General features: G+C 42.5%; 2 protein-coding genes across 3 annotated transcripts; both read left to right on the top strand.

The window, feature by feature from the left end:
* Positions 1-326: 326 nt before the first annotated feature.
* Positions 327-25,554, top strand: LOC123763212 (bestrophin-2). 2 transcript variants are annotated; one of them, XM_045750262.2, is made up of 8 exons: positions 327-2,126; positions 14,618-15,052; positions 16,009-16,119; positions 16,860-17,031; positions 19,458-19,587; positions 19,886-20,124; positions 22,092-22,325; positions 23,240-25,554. In XM_045750262.2, exons 2-8 carry the CDS (start codon positions 14,985-14,987, stop codon positions 23,372-23,374), a joined length of 1,089 nt encoding a protein of 362 aa, XP_045606218.1. In that variant the 5' UTR covers positions 327-2,126; positions 14,618-14,984; the 3' UTR covers positions 23,375-25,554. The 2 variants fall into 2 exon arrangements, with proteins under 2 accessions (XP_045606218.1, XP_069159126.1); XM_069303025.1 differs by lacking the exon at positions 327-2,126 and adding an exon at positions 6,667-7,011.
* On the top strand, positions 25,143-26,669 carry LOC138351407 (DNA-directed RNA polymerase II subunit RPB1-like). Its single transcript, XM_069303225.1, has one exon. It carries the CDS (start codon positions 25,143-25,145, stop codon positions 26,667-26,669), a length of 1,527 nt encoding a protein of 508 aa, XP_069159326.1.
* The last annotated feature ends 1,053 nt before the right edge of the window (positions 26,670-27,722 follow it).

The following is a 27,722-nucleotide window of genomic DNA, read 5'->3' as shown; positions in this document are numbered from 1 at the left end:
CTCCCTTCCCCTTCTCTGTTTATCTGTCCAGACGATTAAAGCTAGACTCACCCAACTTTTCATGGTGACACATGGGTGGTATCTGAATGACATAGGCCAGTTTTAGCAAGGTATTATAAGCCTCGCCCACCGTGTTTTAACAAATGAAGTCTACTGAAAAATGTTGACCAAACTACACACTAGAAATTGAAGAGACGACGACGCTTCGGTCCGTCCTGGACCATTCTCAAGTCGATTGATATTGAGAAAATATCACAATCGACTTGAGAATGGTCCAGAAGTGACCGGAACGTCGTCGTCTCTTCAATTTCTAGTGTGTTGTTTGGTCAAAGTGTTTTAGTCTATAACAAGTCTTGACTGCCGTGTTTTAGCAAGCAATAATTAAGCCTCGTCCACCTCCGTGTCTTATAGCAGGATATAATAAGCCTCGTCCACCTCCGTGTCTTATAGCAGGATATAATTAGCCTCGTCCACCTCCGTGTCTTATAGCAAGATATAATTAGCCTCGTCCACCTCCGTGTCTTATAGCAAGATATAATTTGCCTCGTCCACCTCCGTGTCTTATAGCAGGATATAATTAGCCTCGTCCACCTCCGTGTCTTATAGCAAGATATAATTAGCCTCGTCCACCTCCGTGTCTTATAGCAGGATATAATTAGCCTCGTCCACCTCCGTGTCTTATAGCAAGATATAATTAGCCTCGTCCACCTCCGTGTCTTATAGCAGGATATAATTAGCCTCGTCCACCTCCGTGTCTTATAGCAGGATATAATTAGCCTCGTCCACCTCCGTGTCTTATAGCAGGATATAATTAGCCTCGTCCACCTCCGCGTTTTAACATTCTTGCATGAGGCTTTATTGTGAGTCTCGCACCTTATACTCTGTTTGCCCAGGTCATTTATTATTGAATTATCCTTGACGTTTTTATCATGTCATGCTGAATGTATCTTGGTTCCTTTGTCACAAGGGGGTGAGGTACACCTGTTCCTTTGTCACAAGGTGAGGTACACCTCTGTTCCTTTGTTACAAAGGGGTGAGGTAAACCTGTTCCTTTGTCACAAGGGGCTGAGGTAAACCTCTTTTCCTTTGTCACAAGGGGGTGAGGTAAACCTCTGTTCCTTTGTCACAAGGGGTTGAGGTAAACCTCTTTTCCTTTGTCACAAGGGGTTGAGGTAAACCTGTTCCTTTGTCAAAAGGGGCTAAGGTATACCTCTTCATTTGTCACAAGGGGCTGAGGTAAACCTGTTCCTTTTTCACAAGGGGCTGAGGTAAAGGGGCGGAGGTAAACCTCTGTTACTTTTCACAAGGGGCTGAGTTAAACCTATGCATTTGTCACAAGGGGGTGAGGTAAACCTGTTCATTTGTAACAAGGAGCTGAGGTAAACCTGTTCCTTTGTCACAAGGGGCTGAGGTAAACCTGTTACTCACCAAGGGCCTATGAGAAACCTGTTGCCAACCAGGGAGCCGAGGTAAACCTGTGTTACTCACAAAGTGGCCAAGGGATACTTTTGAACATTGGGTGCCAGCTTATTGATAAAGATTAAGCCACCCAAGAGATGGCACGGGAATGAATAGCCCATAAACCAGTTAATTTTTTAAAAAATTCTCCGTTGTGTGTGCCCCATATTGATGCCATACCCACAAATACATTTTATATGTATAATTATTTAATGGTTATTTTCAGAATAAAATAATCAACAAACCAGCATTCCTCGATAGTTATAAAACTATTCAAAAGTTGCACCTAAATTGCCTTACATTTAATTCACTATTATTATTATATTTGGCTTAAAAAATGTAGTTAATTATCAAGTACTTTATATTTATATGTAAAAAAATTATTTGTATATTTAATAATGTTTACATTCGTTTATATGATATTAATTTGGCGCGCATTCCTCTGGCGACTGGGTCATACTTAGCATAAAAACGTCAGCCACAGTATTGATCTAACTAACGTAAGATGCGTGTTTTTGTATAATTAACGACATTAAACTACAGCTCCCGGACCTAGAGAGACCGACCTGCATGACTTAATGGGTCAGTCTCCCCCTGACAGTGAATGAGACGTGACGCAGTCTGCCTTCTGTACCTCGTCTACCACCTGACTGTCTCGCCTCATTACGGTAAAAAAATAGATATTGACAGAGTAGAGTCAGAGCTAATTATATAGAATAGGGTCAGACCTAAGTTATAGGGTAGAGTACGAGCTTAGTATATAGGGTAGAGTACGAGCTTAGTATATAGGGTAGAGTACGAGCTTAGTATATAGGGTAGAGTACGAGGTAGGTATATAATAGACGAGTCAAAACTAGGCAAAATTTTATTGGAAGATCCTAAGATACGCAGCTTTTTTTTGGCATGGGAGATCGTATGACACATGGATATGCGTATTTTCAATTGTTCAAAAGTTCAAAGTCTGTAGATGTTTCTTTTACGTATATTTTGTGACGTTTACAAGGTACTGTTTTCATACATTGCGTGAATGTCTAAGAGCGTGATAAAGTAGAGAAAATGAGAGGGACAGAATTGAGAAAGAGAGAGAAAGAGTGAAACAGGAATAATGAGCTCGCATTGTAAGTTAGAACTAAAGAGACTGAGCCTGGGAAAATAATCAATAGAGCATAACTGTTGCAATTATTTGAGATAGTACTGCATTGTTGCTGAGAATAAGCTGAGAACAGGCATGTTGCACAGAACACAGGGGTGTTGCGTTGAGCACAGGCATATTGCGTTGAGCACAGGCATATTGCGTTGAGCACAGGCATATTGCGTTGAGCACAGGCCTATTGCGTTGAGCACAGGCATATTGTGTTGAGCACAGGCATATTGCGTTGAGCACAGGCGTGTTGCTCAGCGCATAGATGTTTTTCATAGAGAAAAACAGTTGACCACACCGTTGGAGATACTCTCACTTCACTGCTAGCAATAGGTGACCCTACTGTTGTTATCCCCTCATTGTTAGCAACAGGGGACCCCACTGTTGTAAGACACACCTCCCTCATTACCAGTATATTGGAAATACAACAGACTTACATAAGCGTTGATGTGCTAAATTTTTATTCATTGAATAGCCGTACTGAAAGGCCCGAGTCCAGCGGAAGTGTATATATGTATTTTTATACACAAAGTCACACATTTGCAATTTAAATGAACATACGACTGCTGAAGTCAAATATAGTCAATTTCTTTCCTGACTATATTTTCTGACTTTCTTTTATTTCTTTCATCATTTATATCGCGAGGTTTGGATTTAAGAGAAAGTGTTTTAGCATAATGGACAATAAGAAAATGTCTAAGACATTGAATGTTCATAGATCATCTTAAACTAGTTCCTTCAGGAAGTAAACAGCATCGATTACCCCTGGCCATACTAGGCTACCAGGAGATTTATCGCTGGTTACAGCGTGGAACGAGAATATATCAAATGATTATGGCATTGGCACATTTATTGTTATATATAGCAATGCGAACAACAAAACTTGCAGATATTATTGATCTTCGCATAGCATGGAATTTGGATGTTATTGGCCAACTCGGTCTTCCTGATCTGAAAATATTACTCAGATCAGTGTTTTTTGTGGGGAATATCACGTGACTTTGACCTGTTTATTATTAATACATGCACTCTGAATACTATGTAGAATACATAGAACATCAACACCACGTGCGGAGAGAAGTGTTTATTTAGATTATTGAAATACATAACATTTGGGGTTTACGGCTCATGCTCGGTGATGATATGGAAAGTTTGTTTACTGAGAATTATATAAAATATATATAAATGTAATAATTTTCTCTGTAAATTAATGTAAATATAATCTCTAAAATTTTAAATCATTAAAAGAAAAATAAGTATTACATTTAGGGAGTTTAAAGTTCATGCTCTGTGATAATGTTAAACACTTGTTTACAGAGAATTATACTACTGTATATGTAATGTAGTATTGCCTTGTAAATTTATGTATATATGATTTACATTGTATTTTATTAAATAAAGAAAAAATACTGGGTTCCATAGACAATCAGAAAACATAATGACCAAGAGTGCCACGACTTTCTAACCTTTCAGTAAAATACAGGAACTACTGCCAGATCAAATGTAAAATTTTCACGAAGAAATTAAAAACGTTTTGCAGTAATTACCGAATGAGTCAGGTTTGGGTAGCTCCGCGGGTGTTAGGACATCTGCTAACATCTAGTCGTACTGATAATGTCAAAAAAACAGCCACAGATACTCAATAAAGAAGGAAGACAAAACAGACAAGCACTTCACCGAGAGACAATAAAAATACCTGGTCCACAGAGGACAATTTACGGGGTATTCATGCCCGTTCTACCTCATTCTTGGCTTAATCTTCATCAATCAATCAGAAGACAATGTAAATTCTGTGCCAAAGAGAAAAGTAGAGTCCAATAAAAATAGTCCACAGAGGGACAATGCACCTGTCTTATAACTGGTATTTTGACGCTAAAACTATGATAAATTGCAGGCGATGAGACACAATAACGTGGCTGAAGTATGTTGACCAGACCACACACTAGAAGGTGAAGGGACGACGACGTTTCGGTCCGTCCTGGACCATTCTCAAGTCGATTGTGATGAGGGTCAATATGATAAATTGTAAATAACACTAGCTAAACTTGACCAGAGTTACATATTGGCTTAAGGTGAACGATCATGTCCAATCAGAACCCAAGATCCGTAAACCTCTTGATTAAATCAGCTCCGTGCCACTCTGTTGACTCAGAACAGTATTAAAATCGTTGTAAATGCAAATTACTTATACACCAAGGGCGTTCGAAAGCGTGACATAGACATATTCATTTATATTTATGTACCCGAGTGGAAATTACACAGACCAACGTGGCTAATAATCGTGGTGAAGGCATGTATTATCTCTGTAATATGATGCAAGAGGCTACCTGGGGTAGACTGTAGACATTGAGATATTATTCAGTGCATTACTCTTCAAATATGCGGTAAGAGGTTTCACGCTCAATACTGTAGATTCATGTGGTCTTCTCACGGGTAGTTTGATCCAGTAGCTGGATATGCATACCTAGTACGTTCCACAACGCCACCTAAATTGCTTCATATTCTTGTCTATAATGAATTTGGTCCTGGGAAGGAGTTTAGGATAAGGATAGATTGTACAGAGTAAAACTTTGAAAACTATATAAAAGGAAATTATAGTTGCTCAGAATCAATTGCCTAAGGCCAAAAATCGTCGTACTAGAAAATGAAAGCGGCTCGCGAAATTGACATACTGTCCTGTCTTTTGTTTTGGGTCCTCTGGTTTGTCAGGGTAAGGGCATTTTTTGTACGATATTTTCTTGACGTTGGTAATGATAGGTTGTTGATGTTAGGCATTAGAGACAACAATAGGTGTGATCAATGTACTGAAATTGAGAATAATTCGCATTTATTTTACGGGTTCACCATAGTCCGTGCTACTTTGTAACTTTTTGTTCCGAGTAGCTGAATCTAAAACAACAACAGCATATATTTTATTTTTTACGCAAAAAGTAAGTTCTTGTAAACTGGATTAAAGACACTCTTGAAGCATTATGTGGACCAAGCATTGGAGTGGATTTAATAAGGGTTTTAATGTTTAATATTGACATTAAATGCAGGAAAATTAAGAATTCAATATTGCAGGCGATGAGTCACAATAATGTGGCTGAAATATGTTGACCAGACCACACACTAGAAAGTGAAGGGACGACGACGTTTCGGTCCGTCCTGGACCATTCTCAAGTCGATTGTGAGAATGGCCAAGGACGGACCGAAACGTCGTCGTCCCTTCACTTTCTAGTGTGTGTTCTGGTCAATTCATTCTTTTTTTATGGATAGGCGTGTATATATATGACATCTATACTGTATATTATTTAATAAAGATAAGCAAATTGGAAGTGTAAATCATATACTTTTAATTTAAACTGAAGGAACCATGAAGATCAACAACACACTCCTAAGAATATATTGTAATAGTGTAGGTCTATTGAAAACTATCAACCTATTTGTAATTTATATTCTACATCTGTAGGTGCAGTGTAGGCCTATTAAAAATTAGAAACCTATTTGTAATTTATATTCTATGTTTGTAGGAGTAGTGTAAGCCTATTGAAAACTAGAAACCTTTTGTAATTAGGCTATAAATGGAGGTTCGGTGTATGAACATCGGTAATACATCAGTTTCATAATCTCTGTTCATTATCTCATTATCTTCCCCCCCACCCCCTCCGAAAAAAAATTGATTTCCAAATATATTAGAACAGCAAATTGAGTGATAAACAAATATTTAAAATGTTGATCAAATGATAAACAAATGTTGACCCAAATGTTATCTGTTGGCTGTACCGTCTCAATTGACATTAGACACTGTGTGTGTGTGTGTAAATCACGAAAAATAAACACGTGATTAAAAATGTGACAGTGACAGACCACGGAGGAAAATTATTGTATTTAATACAATAATGTATTTAATACAATGCTTCAAAAACATTGTATTTAGAGATAATAAGAGTTTGATTTGGTGTCACCAGTTTGAAGGTCACCACGTGGCCGTGACCGTTGGCGGAGGTAGTTGGCGCGTCGACCGCTAGGCGGCGGTGACGGCGCTGCCGGCCACATGGCCAATTCTTCAGTTGTGTTAACGGCATTAAAGTGTGTAAGTGGCTCGTGTGGCTCCTGGCGCCACATGCCCCGAGCACTTTAGCACTGGTTCACTTTAACACCTGGTTCATTATACCTGTGACGTGTTGACAGTCGTGATGCCAGGTGGTATAATATAGGTGGCACCAGAGAGCATAATATGAGTGGCGAGAGACAGCCCAACCAAGCAGGTGCAAGTCTTAACAAGCAGGTGCAAGTCTTAACAAGCAGGTGCAAGTCTTAACAAGCAGGTGAAAGTCTTAACAAGCAAGTGCAAGTCCAACAAGCAGGTTTAAGTCCAATTAAGCCGTCACAAAGGTCTAACAGTGTCCCTCCAAGTAATTATATGAGCTGTGAGTATTAACGACTGAAAGTTCACTTCCAGTAAGTCTTCCATATGTTGTGTGGTGGTATTGTGTTGTGTGGTGGTATTGTGTGTTGTGTGGTGGTATTGGTTGTTGTGTGGTGGTATTGTATGTTGTGTGGTGGTATTGTATGTTGTGTGGTGGTATTGGGTGTTGTGTGGTGGTATTGTATGTTGTGTGGTGGTATTGTGTGTTGTGTGGTGGTATTGTGTGTTGTGTGGTGGTATTGTATGTTGTGTGGTGGTATTGGGTGTTGTGTGGTGGTATTGTATGTTGTGTGGTGGTATTGTGTGTTGTGTGGTGGTATTGTGTGTTGTGTGGTGGTATTGGGTGTTGTGTGGTGGTATTGTATGTTGTGTGGTGGTATTGTGTGTTGTGTGGTGGTATTGTATGTTGTGTGGTGGTATTGGGTGTTGTGTGGTGGTATTGTGTGTTGTGTGGTGGTATTGGGTGTTGTGTGGTGGTATTGGGTGTTGTGTGGTGGTATTGTGTGTTGTGTGGTGGTATTGGATGTGTTGTGTGGTGGTATTGGGTGTTGTGTGGTGGTATTGGTTGTTGTGTGGTGGTATTGTGTGTTGTGTGGTGGTATTGGGTGTTGTGTGGTGGTATTGGGTGTTGTGTGGTGGTATTGTGTGTTGTGTGGTGGTATTGGATGTGTTGTGTGGTGGTATTGTGTGTTGTGTGGTGGTATTGGTTGTTGTGTGGTGGTATTGTATGTTGTGTGGTGGTATTGTGTGTTGTGTGGTGGTATTGGATGTGTTGTGTGGTGGTATTGGGTGTTGTGTGGTGGTATTGGTTGTTGTGTGGTGGTAATTGTATGTTGTGTGGTGGTATTGTGTGTTGTGTGGTGGTATTGGATGTGTTGTGTGGTGGTATTGGGTGTTGTGTGGTGGTATTGAGTGTTGTGTGGTGGTATTGTATGTTGTGTGGTGGTATTGTGTGTTGTGTGGTGGTATTGGATGTGTTGTGTGGTGGTATTGGGTGTTGTGTGGTGGTATTGAGTGTTGTGTGGTGGTATTGGATGTGTTGTGTGGTGGTATTGTGTGTTGTGTGGTGGTATTGAGTGTTGTGTGGTGGTATTGGATGTGTTGTGTGGTGGTATTGTGTGTTGTGTGGTGGTATTGTATGTTGTGTGGTGGTATTGTGTGTTGTGTGATGGTATTGTGTGTTGTGTGGTGGTATTGAGTGTTGTGTGGTGGTATTGTGTGTTGTGTGGTGGTATTGTGTGTTGTGTGATGGTATTGTGTGTTGTGTGGTGGTATTGTGTGTTGTGTGGTGGTATTGTGTGTTGTGTGGTGGTATTGTGTGTTGTGTGGTGGTATTGTATGTTGTGTGGTGGTATTGAGTGTTGTGTGGTGGTATTGAGTGTTGTGTGGTGGTATTGGATGTGTTGTGTGGTGGTATTGTGTGTTGTGTGGTGGTATTGTATGTTGTGTGGTGGTATTGGGTGTTGTGTGGTGGTATTGAGTGTTGTGTGGTGGTATTGGATGTGTTGTGTGGTGGTATTGTGTGTTGTGTGGTGGTATTGTATGTTGTGTGGTGGTATTGGGTGTTGTGTGGTGGTATTGGATATGTTGTAGTGGTTTTGGATATCCTATAAAGGCATTAGACATTATGTACTGGTAATGGCTCTGGGTACTAGATATCATATAATTGATGTCCTTTAGCACATCCTATGATAACAGATGTCATGTAATTAAATTTGACATTTTGCAAGTGTGCATTATATAGTGGCAATGAACACTCTGTTGAACTGTATTATCTATTGGTTATAAATGTTCAGGGATAGGCGTTCTGTAGCGATGATGAACAGTATAAGTTCATCGAATAACATTTTGTATGATTGGCCATTCAGTTGCAGGACCTTTATGATTGGCCATTCAGTTGCAGGACCTTTATGATTGGCCATTCAGTTGCAGGACCTTTATGATTGGCCATTCAGTTGCAGGACCTTTGAATCATTGAAGTGACTGGGATTTTTGTTTGCTAATCATCCTTTTGCCAAAATAAGTTCCATAACTTTGTGGCATTATTATTATTTCATTATAATTCTTGTTCCCACACAGCTTGTGCTAGTTACATTTGGGTGTCCCAAAATAGAGCTTCACTTTTGTACAGTTATTTGCAGCAATTTAGATCTTGCTTTCACATGTACATTTGTATATATCATATTTAGCACTTTAAAGAAGTGTTCTGAATGCTATTGTGTTATCAGTAATTCATTTGCAAGATGATTGAATTGCTGAAGTTTCTGTACGATATATTGGTCACCAGTGATGTGATGATTTTTATAATTTATTTATTTTTTATTTTCATATTATATTTTATTTTCGCATATTTTCAACGATACGAAGGGACAAGTATGTAGGAAATCGAAGTAGTGAGTATACATTTTGTATATTTTGTCAAATATACACATACACTAGAGCCAGAGAAGTACAGACGGGTTCGTTCTCGAAGCACAATCAATAATTCCGGGTTCGAATCCCGGGCGGGACAGAAATGGTTGGGCACGTTTCCTGTCACCTAATGCCGCTGTTCACCTAGCAGTGAGTAGGTACTCAGGGGTTAAGTCAGCTTGTTGTAGGGTTGTATCCTGGGTTGGGTCAGTAATTCGACCCTGAGGGGGGGGGGGATAAAAGCCTAATGTATATACATACACGCTGGCTTACTGTCCCCCGGAGACAGTGAATTATATCTCATTTGAAACAATTGCCAACACTCCTCTTAAGAGTTAAGACACTCCTCTTAAGACTTGCTGGACCATTTCTAATATTCACTCATGAAGGCGAATTAAAAAAAATAAGTACTTCGTATTTATTTAGTGAACTTTAGATAGGTCATGCCTTCAAAATTAACTAAAACTGAATAAGGATTAAAATTCCTGCAAGTTTTTGGCTTATTTGATATTACTGGTTAACTAAAATACATTTTTCTGTTAAAGGTTTTGAAAATTTATATATTATACTGAGAAATAAATTATATAAACAAATATTGTTGGTAAAAAATAGGTTTGATATATATGATATATAGAAGGTGGAAATAAGTAGCATGACTATACTATACTTTGTGATGCTGCTTATATCCACAATTCTTACTATTAAGTAATTCCAAAATGTAAGAATTGTGGAATTCTTACATTATTCTGAATGTAAGATCAATTTTGATCTTGCATTCAGAATAATGTAAGATCAATTTTGATCTTATATTTTTCCTGATAAATTTTGATCTTACATTCAGAACTAGATGCATAAGAGATACGGAATAAAGAATAGAAGAGATAAGGGATTTATACTGTAAGAGAAAAGGAATCTATACTATATGAGGTAAGGGATTTATACTATAAGAGATAAGGGATCTATACTATAAGAAAATGTCTGCCTGTATCTCTGTCCAAAGTTGGAGGCCAGGCACTTGGGGCCTCAAACTTTGCAGGGGAAATAGTCTGGGGTGCGGGACAGACATAAGGTTATTCGGGACAGGTATAGGACAAACCGGAAAACTATTTTTTACTTGTGTTGCTTTGACTAACACAACTTACTTTATGTTTGACTTACACTAACCTAACCTAACCTTCTTAGGCCTAATACACGATATCTGAGGCATAATATAGTACATATTATATAGTGCGTGTGTTATTCTAGGCCCAGGAATATTTTAGTTTGTGTTTTCAGCCTCATTTTTTGTAAGAATTCCTTACTAGTCAGTATACTACTATCTAAAAGCTAAGTTCAAGTATTTTTATTGAGACAAGAAAGAAATACATCTCAAAGGGATAGAGTAGCTTAGGCTATTTCTACCTCCTCCTAAAAGCTAAGAACGTACGAATTAGTGACTCTTGACGATCATCATCACAATAGGTACTATCTAACCAGGTGGATGGGTTGATATATAAGATAATGCAAAACGCATCTCTTAGCATCAGGTCATAATAAAACTGTAAGATGAACTTTGAAGAGTTAATTTTTCAACTTCCTTCTAAATGAAGTGCCGACTGGAAGTGGGTTCCCGTGTCCCGTAAGGATGAAGATACAATGTTGACTGCCTTGCCGCTGAAGGTATTAACTTAATATTTTCTACTGAGAAATGACTCGATAACGAGCCATTGTTCATACCAGAAAGAAAATTGTATGTCACTGGTTCGAAGTATTTTCAGGGCCTATTCCCGTAGCATTATCATCATTATTACCAGCTACTGAAATTTAACAACGCAGTAGAAATTGTTAAATACATTGGACGTGACGTTAATGAAGCCAACATACAGGTTGGCTTCCATCTAAGATAGAAATGAGTAACATTTAGCGGGCCAGCCAGAGGCTCAGGGCCCGCCCAGTGGGCCAGCCAGAGGCTCAGGGCCCGCCCAGTGGGCCAGCCAGAGGCTCAGGGCCCGCCCAGTGGGCCAGCCAGAGGCTCAGGGCCCGCGCAGCAATATCGCTGAAAAAAATTATTATTATTTATAATCATCATTGTGCTGGAATACAATTCATATACAAATATAATTGTGACATTCATCATGAGTGCTTCCTCCTTGTGCACCATTAATGATAATAGTCATTATTCCCACTGGTCATTACAGTAAACATGGGGTCAGAGTTACAACTACTTAATTATCCAAATTACATGTTTATCTTAATTGCAAATGTACATATGTGCTTGTACACGGTGTGTAGCGGCGCCTTGGCTACACTGTGGGGCGCGGGGCACCCTTACAGCTGCTGCTGTTTTAGGCAGCTACTGGGAACCAAAAGTTGCAAGTAGCACGGGCTATGGTGAACCCGTAGTGGACTTAGCTGGCACAGGAGCGGGGCAAGTAGCACGGGCTATGGTGAGCCCGTAGTGGACTTACCTGGCACAGGAGCGGGGCAAGTAGCACGGGCTATGGGTAACACATGTATGAAGAGGTGAGGAACACATGTATGAGGTGAGGAACACATGTATGAGGTGTGGGAACACATGTATGAGGTGTGGGAACACATGTATGAGGTGAGGAACACATGTATGAGGTGTGGGAACACATGTATGAGGTGGGAACACATGTATGAGGTGTGGGAACACATGTATGAGGTGAGGAACACATGTATGACGTGTGGGAACACATGTATGAGGTGAGGAACACATGTATGAGGTGTGGGAACACATGTATGAGGTGAGGAACACATGTATGAGGTGTGGGAACACATGTATGAGGTGAGGAACACATGTATGAGGTGTGGGAACACATGTATGAGGTGAGGAACACATGTATGAGGTGTGGGAACACATGTATGAGGTGGGAACACATGTATGAGGTGTGGGAACACATGTATGAGGTGAGGAACACATGTATGAGGTGTGGGAACACATGTATGAGGTGGGAACACATGTATGAGGTGTGGGAACACATGTATGAGGTGTGGGAACACATGTATGAGGTGTGGGAACACATGTATGAGGTAGGGAGCTCACCTTAGCGAAACCTTTAGCTCACACCTTGCATGCTGACACCTGGCTTGTAATAACATATTACAATCCTTCACATCACTTATTTTTACATAAACATCGTCACATCAGAAATCCAGTCAAGTGAACATCATTGACAACACTCCGAGCAGGCACCTATGCCTTCAAGACATTATCCTTCAGCGGGTTAAACATTTTCAATATCTTGGATTCTCGATAAATTCTAAGATGAAATTCAACAAACAAATCAAATATCTGATGACAGGAAAATCAAGAATAAATAGATTGAGAGTAATCCCAGGGCGTCGTCTAAGACCGGGGCACGAAGAGTTAAGAATGTTTTACGTACGTTATTCGTTCTGTTCTTGATTACACGGCGCCTGGCTTACTCTTTCTCCTAGCCATTCCTCAATCCGAGACCGTTGGCCGGGTCGTTGATCCAAATTTACAAGTTACAAACTGCGCACTCTTAAAAAGTAACCTATTCCCTTTGGCCTTTCCCTTCATCGTAGTAAACGGTGGGAAACGGCTATGGCTAGGCTACGTATTGGCCATCCACGCTTAACTCACGGATATTAAACGGAACGCCGCCTTGCTCCTTAGTGTCCAAACTGCGTTGTCCCACTCACAGTCGTGCATTATAGAATATACCAATTTTCAGGACGATCGTGTGTATTGCTTGCCTAATGTCCCTCGAAGTCATTTGTCCTTCGACAAAATCGTTGGTGAATCTGATACCTTTGATATCGCTCGCCTTATGTGCTTTTGTTCTCGTATTGGCATCCTCAGCGATATTTAGCTCCTTTTGAATATCCAGCGACACTGATAATGCTACTTAGTCTCCTCAGCTTGGTGCCTTTTGATTATTATTTATCCCTTTCTCCTAGCCAGTGGGCAAACGGGTTATTCAAAACGATGAACTGCAAGTGATAGCGGTGACCCCCAAGTTGGGTCACTGAAGGTTACTCAAAACACAAGTCAGTCTTAAGTTGGTCTAACCTGGTCAACCTCAGACTGGCATGTAAATGTGTTCACATTAAATCACATGACCTTTCTACCTTTGTTTGCTACGGTCGCTGCCTTCAGTGTTCCTCTTGCTGACATTAATGACTGCTCTTTTATTATACTTGATATTTGTGTTCCGCTACACAATGTCCTGTATAGGTTAGGCAGTTTATTTAGTGCCGTACTGCTATGTGTACTTCCTGCAAGTTCAAGGTCAAGTATGTTTATTGAGACAAGAAAGAAATACATCTCAAAGGGATAGAGTAGCTTAGGCTATTTCTATCCTCCTTCCTGCAGATCTTTCTGACATAGGGGCCCTGACGGCTGAGTGGACAGCCCTTGTTGTTCGTAGTCCTAAGGGTCCGGGTTCGATCCTCGGCGGAGGCGGAAACAAATGGACATAGTTTCTTTCACTCTGATGCCCCTGTTCGCCTAGCAGTAAATAAGTACCTGGGAGTTAGACAGCTGCTACGGGCTGCTTCCTAGGGGATGTGTGTGTGTGAAAAATAGGATAAAGGACCTGCCCGAAACGCTATGCGTGCTAATGGCTGCACAAGAATGTAACTCATGTATATATAAATAAATAAAAAATAAAATAAATAAAAACATGACCCCCATGCGAGAGGTCACAATAATATCGCCAGTGTAAACCGTAGTCGTGGAGGACTGGTTTCCTCTGCTTCTGACGAAGGTCAGAAGGTCTGAGGAAAGATGTACACGTTCGTAAGTACTTGCGTAACTGCTTCCTGAATTTGGCCCGTGATTCGCTATAGATGTAAAGTGCCTTGTATAGTGACTACCAAATGTTGCATCTAACAGTTAGTGACTGTTGTGAGCCTCTTGTTGAATCACTTGTGATATAAAAAGATTATTGATGTGTATTTGTGTAACTGATTATATATATATATATATATATATATATATATATATATATATATATATATATATATATATATATATATATATATATATATAACATTAACAATTTTGTAACTAGCTTCAAAAGAGTGTTACTTGCTTAGCTAAGCGAAGTATAGGGTTCAATTCCTTAACCGATTATGTACCTATGTAACCCTTTCCTCCACCGCCCACAGGATGGGTATGGGGTGCATACTAAAGAAAGAAACTGAATTGCTTTACCTTTCTTTAGGAATGAGAAGTGTGAGAGTGGAGCCTCCATGCCATCATTGCCGCCTGGGTGACCACAACTTCACGCGCTTCGATTCCCTGCAGCCATTCTAATGCGGTCAAGTTGTTGTTTAAGATTCGCTACCTGGAACAAAAAGTTCCAAGTAGCACGGGCTATGGTGAGCCCGTAGACCGGTCAAGTGATAATGAGCCAAGTGTTGTGAACCTCCCCACCCGTGATGAACCGGTGCATCCCTTCTGGACCACTCCTGTCGTTCCGAGGACTCGAACCGTAATGAACCAGTTCAGCCGTCTGGAACTACTCCAACCCTCGTGAGAGACTCTAGTGGATCTGCAGGAGAGTAGTGTCACCACAGGCGGCCGCAGTGATGACTGTGCAGTATACTGATGAAGTCGCGAGTCAGGGCGGCTGTGGCTCCTTCAAGCTCCTTATCAGGTGAGCTGGACACTTCAAGGTAGCTTCTTGTCGCATCTTAAATGATATCTTGGACTTCTTTAATGTTCTGTGACAGACGAAGCTAAAGAACTTGGTTTCTTTAGCCAAGCTCTTTATCTCAGGTTTGTTGAATAATGTAATATATCTGTCTATAAAAGAACTTTTGTTAAAGGCCAGATGGGTGGCCTAGCCTCATCCAACTTTACAGGGTGACTGGTGGGGGTGGGGGGACTGTCATAGTCGGGTCGGGGTCGAAGCCATTGCTCATCTTTACGAGGATTCGGCTTCCATGACGACCCCCATGAAGTCAGTGGATAAGAGCTGGAGTCCATATAGTGTCATTATACTGTTCCTGGCTTGGCGCTTTCTTTTGATATTTACCGGCTTATAATATTCACAATTCAGATATTGACATACAAAGTTTTAGATAACGCAATCTTTTGGGCTCGATCGGGGAACCGCCTGGCACCCCATGTAGTTTATGTAAATACTGTAACATTTTAAGTATTTTATACAAATAAATAATAAATAAATGAGTACTATTATATATATATAATTTATTTTTGGAATAATGAATATTAATATACTCATGAACAAATCCACAAGGGCCGTGACGAGGATTCGAACCTGCGTCCGGGAGCATCCCAGACACTACCTTAATCGATGCTCCCGGACGCAGGTTCGAATCCTCGTCACGGCCCTTGTGGATTTGTTCATTTGATGCATCACGTTAGTGTGATCTCTGTGTGTGATTAATATACTCCATTCACCTGGGCTGTAGGAATCTCGAACTCTGGACCCGAAAGGTGTGAGCCCAAAGGTCTATCGACCGAGCTATTGAGTGGTCTTAATAAGGAAAGGTGAATAGAATGTTTATTTCCACGGAGGTGTGGATGACAATTTATAATATTAATATAGTTGATGTTATTTTTGTCAGTGTCTTCTTGTATCTTCAGGTGGCGAGGGAGCGTATATAAGACGGTGTGGCAAGATATACTTGTCTACCTCATCTTCTACTTCACCATCTCCTTCATCTACCGCTTCGCTCTTCCTGAGAAGGAACGCAAGTAAGGCAGTGACTGGTTGGGCAGTCTCTTGGCTATTGTGGATCACAGTTACTATGATCTATCGTTAGCTTGTAGCCCTTGTCTACTGTAGATCACAGTTACTATGATCTAACACTGACTGGTGGTCCCTGTCAGTTGCAACCCACAGTGTGTGGGACGAGACCAATGTCTGCTGCCCAATACATTTACCACCATCCTGTCGAAAATTTCTTGAATTAGTGAATCTTTACATTACATATAATGCCTTCTTGCTGGTTGGAACTTTTAAAGTAAAAAAATGTAAGAATACAAAACAGAATATAATTTCACTCCTTGACTTCGTTGTAAATGAGTTGATGGTAATGAGAGGACATAAAAGTTGTATCTTCTTAATAACATCATATTAAATACCTGCTTGATAACTGCTTGCTGGGGTTCTTGGAGTTCTTCTACTCCCCAAGCTCAGCCCGAGGCCAGGCTTGACTTGTGAGAGCTTGGTCCAACAAGCTGTTGCTTATAGCGCCCCTCAGGCCCGAGCCGGGCTTGACTTGTGATGTTTATCCATAGAATCTTAAAGGTACCCCCGCCGTTTACCCGCACAGTTTCATGATTTACAGGAAAACGATGAACTGAATTCATTTGGGTCAATGCTAATAAACCGCTTGACCTGTGAGAGCTTGGTCCAACAAGTTGTTGCTTAGAGCGCCCCTCAGGCCCGCATATTACGTTCCTTCACCTCTCAATGTACTTGTATATTACAGAATATTTGAGAAGATTGTGCTGCACTTCACCCACTACCGAGACGTGATCCCGGTGTCCTTCGTGCTGGGCTTCTACGTGGGTCTGGTGGTGGGCCGCTGGTGGGACATCTACCGCACGGTGCCCTGGCCCGACGCCGCCGCCATCCTCGCCGCCACCTACGTCCCTGGCATGGTCAGTGTGTTCTCATGCAACACTAATATGATACACACAATAATAATTCAATTCGATTAATTTTGTGTACACCCAAGGTGTAATGGTATGGGTAGGACCACCCCTGAATGGTCCACAGAATCTTGGGGTCCCGTGTAGTTGTGAACGCTCGCGAGAACGGGCTGCTCTCGCGAGCAAAAGCCAGATTGATTGATTGATGAAGATTAAGCCAGCTAAAAGGTGGCACGGGCATGAATAGCCCGTAGGTGGTGGCCCTTTGGAGCCATTACCAGTATCAAGAACTGATACTGGAGATCTGTGGAGGTGCGACTGCACCCTGCGCCAGCAAAAGCCAGTTGTTGTTGTTGTTTTTAGATTCAGCTACTCGGAACAAAAGTTCCAAGTAGCACGGGCTATGGTGAGCCCGTAGTGGACTTACCTGGCACAGGAGCGGGGCTGGAACTCCAAAAGCCAGGCAAATCATTTTCTTTATAGTGGAATGTCACACTTAACTCTTGGTGTGGCGGAGAGCTGGAGGGTGTACAGACACACCCGAGCTCACCACACAACAAGGGGTTAAAGGTGATCTTCCTCTATAATGAAAATTATTTGCAATTATTTGAGTTTATTTCTTGGAAAAGTCACGTTTAGTTATATATTGTATATACATTATCAATTTAGCATTAACTTTGTTTACTCAGGGTAATATGATTTGTGATTTTCTAAGGTCCTCTATGTCAGGTTGTCTTGGGCAAGTCGTCGTTGGCTTCACAAAGAACATGATTTCGAGTCTGGACAGTCCAGCGACTGCTTATGATCGACCACACAATAACGGGACTAAAATATCACAGCCTGATAATGGGTCCCAGATGGACCGAAACGTTGTCACCTCTATGCAGGCGATGAGTCACAGTAACGTGACTGAAGTATGTTGACCAGACCACACACTAGAAAGTGAAGGGACGACGACGTTTCGGTCCTGGACCATTCTCAAGTTGTCACCTCTATTTCATTTCGTACGTGTGGGTTGGGTTATTTGTTAATTTTTATCTAAGCGCAGTTCCATTATGTCTCCGTTCCCCATCATGGCCTCAGCAAGTTTAGGGTATTCGTTCCCGCTGTGGAAGGTGACATTGCTGAGTTCATATTTGACTTTCTCACCCTAGCGAACATATTCCGGTCACCCGCGGTGCACTTGCGTTGTGCTGCATATGGTCTGCGGCGGCAGCTGTATTAAGTAGCTCGCGCGGACACTCGCGAGGGCAGGTAGCAACTGAATAATTGAAGCATCGTATAACACCACGAGCCATGAGGGTTAATATTACATCTTCTTTGTCACGGGAATTCGACAGTCGACGTGCATACAATATCCACAAATTTATGCACGAGTGGTTTTTTGTGTACTACTAATTTAGCAGTTTCAGTAGTGCTCCTGTTAACTTTACCGTGTCGCATAACACTGACCACGGCGTCACCTGCTCAGGTGAGGTCAGTGACCCGGCCACGACGTCACGTGCTCAGGTGAGGTCTCTGGTCTGGTCACGACGTCACCTGCTCAGATGAGGTCTCTTGTCTGGTCACGACGTCAGCTGCTCAGGTGAGGTCTCTGGTCTGGCCACGACGTCACCTGCTCAGGTGAGGTCTGTGATCAGGCCAAGACATCAATCAACACCCTACGTGTGAGGACCTTGAAGACATAATGCAGGTCTCGCTGGCAACAAAGACCACAGGGCCCCCAAAACGAGACCCCCACCGCCTAGCCTCGCCAGCATGGTATGAACGGGCTGAAGTTCTCGTTCCTGGCGTTCATAAAGGTCGCGCCGCTGGGTCAAGCCCTGGTACGATCTAGTATACTATAATGACGTCTAAGATAGGCTAATTATCTTGAAGTGGTACAAGAGTTACGACGTTTTAATTAGTGTGACTTCATAACCATCCACGAGTCTAGTAGTGGTCTTGTTATCACGCAACTTAACCTCTTACAAAGAACGTCGCATTTCGGCCGTAGGCGTTACACAAGGCCAGTACTTGTCGTACTAGAAAATGGAAGCGGCTGGCGAAAGTGACGTGCTGTCCCGTTTTCTGTTTTTGGGTCCTCTGGTAAGTTAGGAGAGATCACTTTAAATAGACCGTTTTCTTGACGCATCTCTGTTTACGGGCTCACCATAGCCCGTGCTACTGGAACTTATCGTTCTGAGTAGCGAATCTTAAACAACAAACAACAATGACGCATCTCAGCATCTTATGCTGAGATGCGATGAGCTGAGCATCTCAGCTCATCGAAAAACTGAGCATCTCAGCTCATCGAAAAACTGAGCATCTCAGCTCATCGAAAAACTGAGCATTCAGCTCATCGAAAAACTGAGCATCTCAGCTCATCGAAAAGCTGAGATGGCAGCTTTTCGTTGCAGTAAACCATGTTACTTAAAAATGGTTTTATCTTTCAGAATAGAGAAGCTCGGAGAGTGAGAGTCACTCTCCTCCGCTATGTCAACCTGAGCATCGCCATCACCTTCGCCACCATCTCCCCCGTCGTCAAGGAAAGGCTTAGAACCATCTACGATTTCAGACGTGAAGGTACATGGCTCCATAACATCTAACACACCCTAACACCCCAACAATAACTGACTGATAGACGCCCAGACAATTGTCCAATCGCCCGTGATCCTTATTTTCTTGATTTTAAAACATATAAATCCACAATAAACTAAAAATCCATTTCCAACTCAATCAATTTTCACTGTTATTTGGTGTTGTTGATTTAGGGGCGACGACGATCGTGGGAAGGCTGTTATTTGGTGTATTTCACAGGCACGAAATAAAATATAACAGTTATAGGTGCATCAACAAAATACTTCTTCATTTTCTATTACAGGCTACATCACAGAGCACGAGTTACATATACTAAACAAACTAGAGGAGCAGACGGACCAGCACAAGGCCTGGGTGCCCATAATGTGGGCGTGTAAGACTCTACAGCGAGCCCGACACGAGGGACTCATCACTTGCGACGTGGCTCTAAGAGCTCTCATAGACGAAGTCCTCAGTATTAGGCTCAAGTGCGGCAGTCTGCTCGGTTACTATGGCAACAACATTCCTCTTGTCTATACCCAGGTGAGACTCGCACTCACATCAAATGTTTATTCAGGTAAAGTACATACATACCTACATACATACATACATACATACATACATACATACATACATACATACATACATACATACATACATACATACATACATACATACATACATACATACATACATACATACATACATACATACATACATACATACATACATACATACATACATACATACATACATACATACATACATACCTACATACATACATACATACATACATACATACATACATACATACATACATACATACATACATACATACATACATACATACATACAAGGTGAGATACAAACATTGATGGATTTATAGATAGAGCTAGTACATACAATGCCTAAAGCCATTATATAACACTCTAAATAATAATCATTTACAGACTCCCAACCTAAATAATAATCATTTACAGACTCCCAACCTAAATAATAATCATTTACAGACTCCCAACCTAAATAATAATCATTTACAGACTCACAACCTAAATAATAATCATTTACAGACTCACAACCTAAATAGTAATCATTTACAGACTCACAACCTAAATAATAATCATTTACACGATGGCAGTATAAATTGTGTGTATAGATATTTAAATTTATACTGTATAATGCCACAAATTACTCGCTCTAATGTGGACGAGTACGTTGGACCTGGATATTTACATAGCTTATTAAACATTTTTACGGATATTTACACCGAGGGGCGTACCTCATTTCTCGGTATTACATACACTGAGTTTACTTTAGCTCTGTACTATGTTCAGGACTAAAGTATACCTGCTGGTTGTAAACTATTGAGGTGTCCTTATAAATGTCCTCCAGAGGGTAATTGGCCTTAAGCCTAACATCAAACCGAAATGCGAACATTAATCAAATGAATACCAGAAGTATTAACCAAACCACACACTAGAATTTGAAGAGACGACGATGTTTCGGTCCGAAGTCGTAATGGCTTGGTGTTTTCCCCATATAATTAAAACAAAATACAAAATTACCGTAACATTTGCAGTAGGAGTAAAAACGCTAAGCTATGGTAATAATAAGTCTTTTGGATAACGCGCGAAGGACGTTTCATCTAATAACATCTAGATGCAGCATTTTAGGAGCTAAGAATGTGTGCACAGAAATGAAAGGCAATGAGAACTGATGGCAATACTCCGGATAGGCACTTGCGCATTCAAGATATTAATCATCAATGGGTTACACAATATCAGTATCTTGGAGTGTGGATATATTCTAAGATAACATTCAACAAGCAAATTCAGTATTTGAAGGAGATAGCAAAATGTAGAGTGACACCGATATCAGGTGTCAGGTATGATCTATGTGTAGGTATATGTGTATACAGTATATGTATGTTTGTGTATTTATATACGTGGTATATAAAAGCTGGTCAGAATTGCATTTCTCCTTTGTAAACGCACATTAATGACACTGTAAAAAGACACCTCGAACACTGTTTATGTAGGACAGACGTAAATCTGTGTATTTATGTTTGTAGGTTAGCTTAGCATTTTAAAAGCATACAATCACCTTCTGTGGTTGATTGTTCAATAAGTCACTGAATTATATGTTTAGCAGATCTCTCACCCTGTCCATGGAGGACAGAAAAAAATGTATATATGCTGGTTAACACTGTAAATGTCTGACCACGTTTATGGAAGAAGAAAAACAATGTAGACCTGCATTCACTCCCACTAACATATCCCTGCTAGTGTGATATACCTAAAAACTACTAAAACAAATACGTTTAAAATTCTTATGCACTCTGTTTACCTTCTGACACAAATAGTACAAATCTATCTGCATATAGAGAGCCAATATAATCAAGATCATTACAAGTTATCTTCAGGTTATCTTGAGATGATTTCGGGGCTTAGTGTCCCAGCGACCCGGTCCTCCACCAGGCCTCCTTTGTTAAATGGTGATTATTCTTGCAGGTGGTGACCGTAGCGGTGTACATATACTTCGCGTTCTCCCTGCTGGGGGAGCAGTTCCTGGACCCCACCAAGGGCTACTCTGACCAGCTGGTCGACTACTACGTGCCCCTCTTCGCCCTCCTCCAGCTCTTCTTCTACCTGGGCTGGCTCAATGTGGCTGCTGCCCTACTCAATCCTTTTGGCGACGATGACCACGACTTTGAGTTTCTAAAATTTTTAGAAAGAAATATTCAAGTAAGTGATACCATGTATAAATGTATATGTATATATTGTCACATGTAGAGCCCAGGAGCTGGAACTTCATATACCCTTTGAGCATTTTCGTTGTGAATGATTTGATGCTTTCAACCTTCATTTATTAGTCCAGTCACTTTGGATAGCAGGTGTAACCACTTTTACTGAGTCTTATACAGTTTCCAGCCCTGTTCACTAATGTAATTAGCCACCAAGATGAGTCAAACAATGTGTTGTAAATACTTGTACTAAGACGCCCACAAGATGGGTATGGGGTGCATACTAAATGAACTAAACTAACTAGATGTACCTGTATTTACATCTACATCTTACCAGTTACCAGTGTATTTAGAAGTAAATACACTGGTCACTGTTATGGACACCTCTGGTTAATGTTTCGAGGGAGAGCGGCCATCAAAGATTATAGTCAACGAAAGTTGTGCCTTCAACACCAGACTTGTTGATTGGTCAGTAGGCTATTGTGGTGGCCTTAATAACCCTCCAGAGGTTGACAGGTCTCAAGCTCAACACCAGACCAAGGGGGACTACTTCTCTCCAAGTTCCTGAGGCCTCTCCGGAAAATCTATGCTGTAGCGCAGGAGTTAACTCTTATCAACCCACAGCTGATTCGTTTGATTCCTGAGCAGGGCGAAACGTTTGGGAACGTTTACTAATACCCAGTATCTGTTCACATTAGCAGTAAATAGATACCAGGAAATTTGTGGACTGTTGTGTATTTAATTCCGGATAGTAGTCAATCATTGGCTAGAAGGACCTGGACAGCCTGTACCTATTAACGGGAAATTTTAGCATTAGATTTTAATTGTAGTGAATGACAGTAATTCTGAACTCATGTTATTATGCAGCTGCTCTTCGCACCTGTTTAATGCTGCACGGAAGGTTTCTACTTACAGATGTCGAAGCTACTGAGTGAGACGGCGCCCAGCGACCTTCCGCGAGGCCTCGACGACTCTGTCAAGCACGTCAAGTTCCACGACAAGCTGGTAGTGGAGAGCATCAACTACTACGACGACCATGTCACCTACTAGGACGACCACCCCCGCTACTGCTGGTAGTAGAGAGCATCAACTACTAGGACGACCACCCCCACCACTGGTAGTGGAGAGCATCAACTACTAGGACCACCACCCCCACCACTGGTAGTGGAGAGCATCAACTACTAGGACCACCACCCCCACCACTGGTAGTGGAGAGCATCAACTACTAGGACCACCACCCCCACCACCACTAGTAAATCTATTTCTTCACGTTAAAACAACATTCATATGCTATTCATACAGCCCAACACTCCAGTCCATTGTATTTACATTCCAGTTTATGTGATCATTCTATCGACTTCAGAGGGGCCAAATGTATTGTTAAAAGTAAGGGTTTCGTTGAAGGAAATGTGATTGAGTCAGCTCTGATCAAACAATGTAACAGCAGCCTTAATATAAGCCCTGGCATGTACAAATTAGGTCCCTATATAAGCTTCAATATAGCACTTCAATACAATATAACATCTATTTAACCCATTTTTCCGTCCCCCTCTTAGCCGTATGTTTCACCTCCCCCATTTTTTTACTTGTATATAGGTCAATAGGCCTTTATTTTCATGTTCTGGATGGTGAGGTGACCTGCCCTGGCGGGTATAAGGTCTGCCTACCACGTGCCTTTCTTCATTCTAAAATGCTCTGATGAAGGCGATTTTAGCCGAAAACGCGTTTAGCATTCTCTATTTTTCAGAGAATTAAGTAGTGGACTACTGTAGTTGTGGACTGAAGTAAGTCCACTACCTACCTGGCTCCTGTGCCGGGTAAGTCCACTTACCTGGCACAGGAGCGGGGCAAGTAGCCATGTGTACATCTAGTACCATGTGTACTTCCAGTGGGTGGATGTAGTTAAAACGCAACTGTATGAATATTTTGTTATAGCATGTGTTGACGCAAGAGTTTGTGAAGGGCGCACCACCCTAACCGTTAGTTAGACGTTACCAAGAACCCAAACTTAATATCATGAGTGGCGGTGAGGACGCTGCCTTTGAGCAGCAGAGGCACGAGAGGGCTGCGAGAGCGATGATATCTGGGTCAACACAATACATTCCTTGTTGTTGGAGGGCGTCTTGGTGACTGGTGGCCCTTCTTGAGGTTATCTTGAGAGGATTTCGGGGCTTAGCGTCCCCACGGCCCGGTCCTCGACCAGGCCTCCTTTTTGTTACACATCCCCAGGAAGCAGCCCGTAGCAGCTGTCTAACTCCCAGGTACCTATTTACTGCTAGGTGAACAGGGGGCATCAGGGGTGAAAGAAGCTCTGCCCATTTGTTTCCGCCTCCACCGGGGATCGAACCCGGACCCTTAGGACTACGAATCCCGAGCGCTGTCCACTCAGCCGCCCTAGAGTCCTCTCCAACAAGAGACGCCATCTAGACTAGTAACCATGTTATTATAATAATATTTGTTTATTTATTATGCGCTCTATACCAATGGGTATGGCGTAGCTGGTTTTTTATATTACCTTTAGCAAAGTCACAGTATTTATCATAATGCTCCCTAGGCCTTCTGTTGTTATGTGAGGGAGGAGGATTGTAAATCACCGCTATCACAACCTTCATGTCCCCAAATGTTGCTATTCCTGGTATGTATTCTTGCTGATCATATTCCTCTGATAATTTCACTACCTGAGAGCTCTAGTGTATACTTGAACCAGTAAGGATTTGTTAGTTTCGTTTCGGTTATTTCAATAATGTGTGGTTGCTCCTTTGTCATACCTTCCTGTAACTCTTCCCCTTTATTTGTAAATCTATCTGCATTTGTGTCAATGACTAATACTGCTCATCTGTACTGGGCTGCTTTGGTTTCTCCCCTGGTGTATAGGGACGGGGGCGTGCGTGGGTGTTGTCACCCCTGGAGGCCTGGTCGAGGACCGGGCCGCGGGGACACTAAGCCCCGAAATCATCATCTCAAGATAACTCCTGCCTGCTGCTCTACATGTCTGCTGACTGTTCTCCAGTCTTTTCCTGAGTGCTCATCTCACACTCCTGGTCCCTCACACTTCTGGTCCCTCACACTCCTGGTCCCTCACACTCCTGGTCCTCACACTCCTGGTCCTCACACTCCTGGTCCCTCACACTTCTGGTCCCTCACACTCCTGGTCCCTCACACTCCTGGTCCCTCACACTCCTGGCCCCTCACACTCCTGGTCCTCACACTCCTGGTCCCTCACACTTCTGGTCCCTCACACTCCTGGTCCTCACACTCCTGGTCCCTCACACTCCTGGTCCCTCACACTCCTGGTCCCTCACACTCCTGGTCCCTCACACTCCTGGTCCCTCACACTCCTGGTCCTCACACTCCTGGTCCCTCACACTCCAGGTCCCTCACACTTCTGGTCCCTCACACTCCTGGTCCCTCACACTCCTGGTCCCTCACACTCCTGGTCCCTCACACTCCTGGTCCCTCACACTCCTGGTCCCTCACACTTCTGGTCCCTCACACTCCTGGTCCCTCACACTCCAGGTCCCTCACACTCCAGGTCCCTCACACTCCTGGTCCCTCACACTCCTGGTCCTCACACTCCTGGTCCCTCACACTCCTGGTCCCTCACACTCCTGGTCCCTCACACTCCTGGTCCTCACACTCCTGGTCCCTCACACTCCAGGTCCCTCACACTTCTGGTCCCTCACACTCCTGGTCCCTCACACTCCTGGTCCTCACACTCCTGGTCCCTCACACTCCAGGTCCCTCACACTTCTGGTCCTCACACTCCTGGTCCCTCACACTCCTGGTCCCTCACACTCCTGGTCCTCACACTCCTGGTCCTCACACTCCTGGTCCTCACACTCCTGGTCCTCACACTCCTGGTCCCTCACATTCCTGGTCCCTCACACTCCAGGTCCCTCACACTTCTGGTCCCTCACACTCCTGGTCCCTCACACTTCTGGTCCCTCACACTCCTGGTCCCTCACACTCCTGGTCCTCACACTCCTGGTCCCTCACACTCCTGGTCCTCACACTCCTGGTCCCTCACACTCCAGGTCCCTCACACTTCTGGTCCTCACACTCCTGGTCCCTCACACTCCTGGTCCCTCACACTCCTGGTCCTCACACTCCTGGTCCTCACACTCCTGGTCCTCACACTCCTGGTCCTTACACTCCTGGTCCCTCACATTCCTGGTCCCTCACACTCCAGGTCCCTCACACTTCTGGTCCCTCACACTCCTGGTCCCTCACACTTCTGGTCCCTCACACTCCTGGTCCCTCACACTCCTGGTCCTCACACTCCTGGTCCCTCACACTCCTGGTCCTCACTGTTCTCATGTGTAATGCCAACTGCTATCGAACCTAAGTGGCTTAAGTGCCACTCCTGCGGGTGTTGATTTGACCAAATGTAAACAGTGTCGGGAAGACTATTCGTATACTCGGCATCACTGTGTGTGTGTGTGTGTGTGTGTGTGGGAATGTTCGTACACTCTCCATCACTATGTGTGGGAATGAGAACAGTTTGATGTGAACAGTCGTAATTTTATCACTAATGTTCAATTTCCAAATATTTTATTTAAAATTATATTTTACCACAAATTTTAGCCACGTCTCCCTAAGTTACCAACTGACGTTAGTATTGCTTACCGCTCACTAATCTATCCACCTCCACCCTGTGTGATACGTGAAATCAGAGAGAACGCTATGACAAATGTTAAAGAAATGTGTAAATATTTCACTCAAAATTATCTGCTACCAGAAATTTGAGCCAAATATCCTCAGTTTACTAACTGTAGGTAGTAACTAAGTGATTGTAACCTATCCACCGCTGCCCACTGGATGGGGGGCGGTGTGCAGGACAAACATATCAATTGTGACACTAGCTCTCCACATATGTCAGTTGCTTAACTTAGAAACTGTACTTGTGGTCGATCTCGAAGCTGTTGATGATGTGACGACTTATACTGAATTTTGTAACCAGCTCATCAAGATTGTAACTTGCTTAGCTAAATGAATTGTGGGGTTCAGTCCCTGAGACCATTATGTGCCTCTGTAACCCTTTCCACTACCGCCCACAAGATGGGTATGGTGTCCACTTCCATCCAACATGTTCGGGACCAAAGAGCCGGACCTCAACCCCCGCAAGCACAGCTACAAGGTTAATACAGGAGGGTGTGACACCTGTCACCGTCCACAGGAGGGGTCTGGGGGGCCCATAATATACTCATTAAAGTAAGATGGTGGGTTATGAGCCGCTGTAGCGGATCTTGACGTAAATGTAAATCATTTACAATGATCGCGAGTGTTGTAAATGATCGCATCTACGGTACAGGTAGATTATGCCCTGATACCTGGCCCTCTCTTGTAACAAGGCGATGTTCACTGTGTGTAAAAACTTCTGAGTAGTTAAGTCTCGGTG

The sequence above is a fragment of the Procambarus clarkii genome, chromosome 49 (assembly GCF_040958095.1).
Source record: "Procambarus clarkii isolate CNS0578487 chromosome 49, FALCON_Pclarkii_2.0, whole genome shotgun sequence".
Lineage (NCBI taxonomy): Eukaryota > Metazoa > Arthropoda > Malacostraca > Decapoda > Cambaridae > Procambarus > Procambarus clarkii.
Note: the sequence above shows the minus strand (reverse complement) of the source record. Positions and strands in the feature narration are given on the sequence as shown.

Coding starts and splice junctions, on each gene's coding strand:
- LOC123763212 (XM_045750262.2), top strand. CDS start 14,985: ATGACTGTGCAGTATACTGATGAAGTCGCGAGTCAGGGCGGCTGTGGC. Junction 16,120..16,859: donor CTTCCTGAGAAGGAACGCAA/GTAAGGCAGTGA, acceptor TGTATATTACAG/AATATTTGAGAAGATTGTGC. Junction 17,032..19,457: donor CCACCTACGTCCCTGGCATG/GTCAGTGTGTTC, acceptor TTTATCTTTCAG/AATAGAGAAGCTCGGAGAGT.
- LOC138351407 (XM_069303225.1), top strand. CDS start 25,143: ATGACTAATACTGCTCATCTGTACTGGGCTGCTTTGGTTTCTCCCCTG.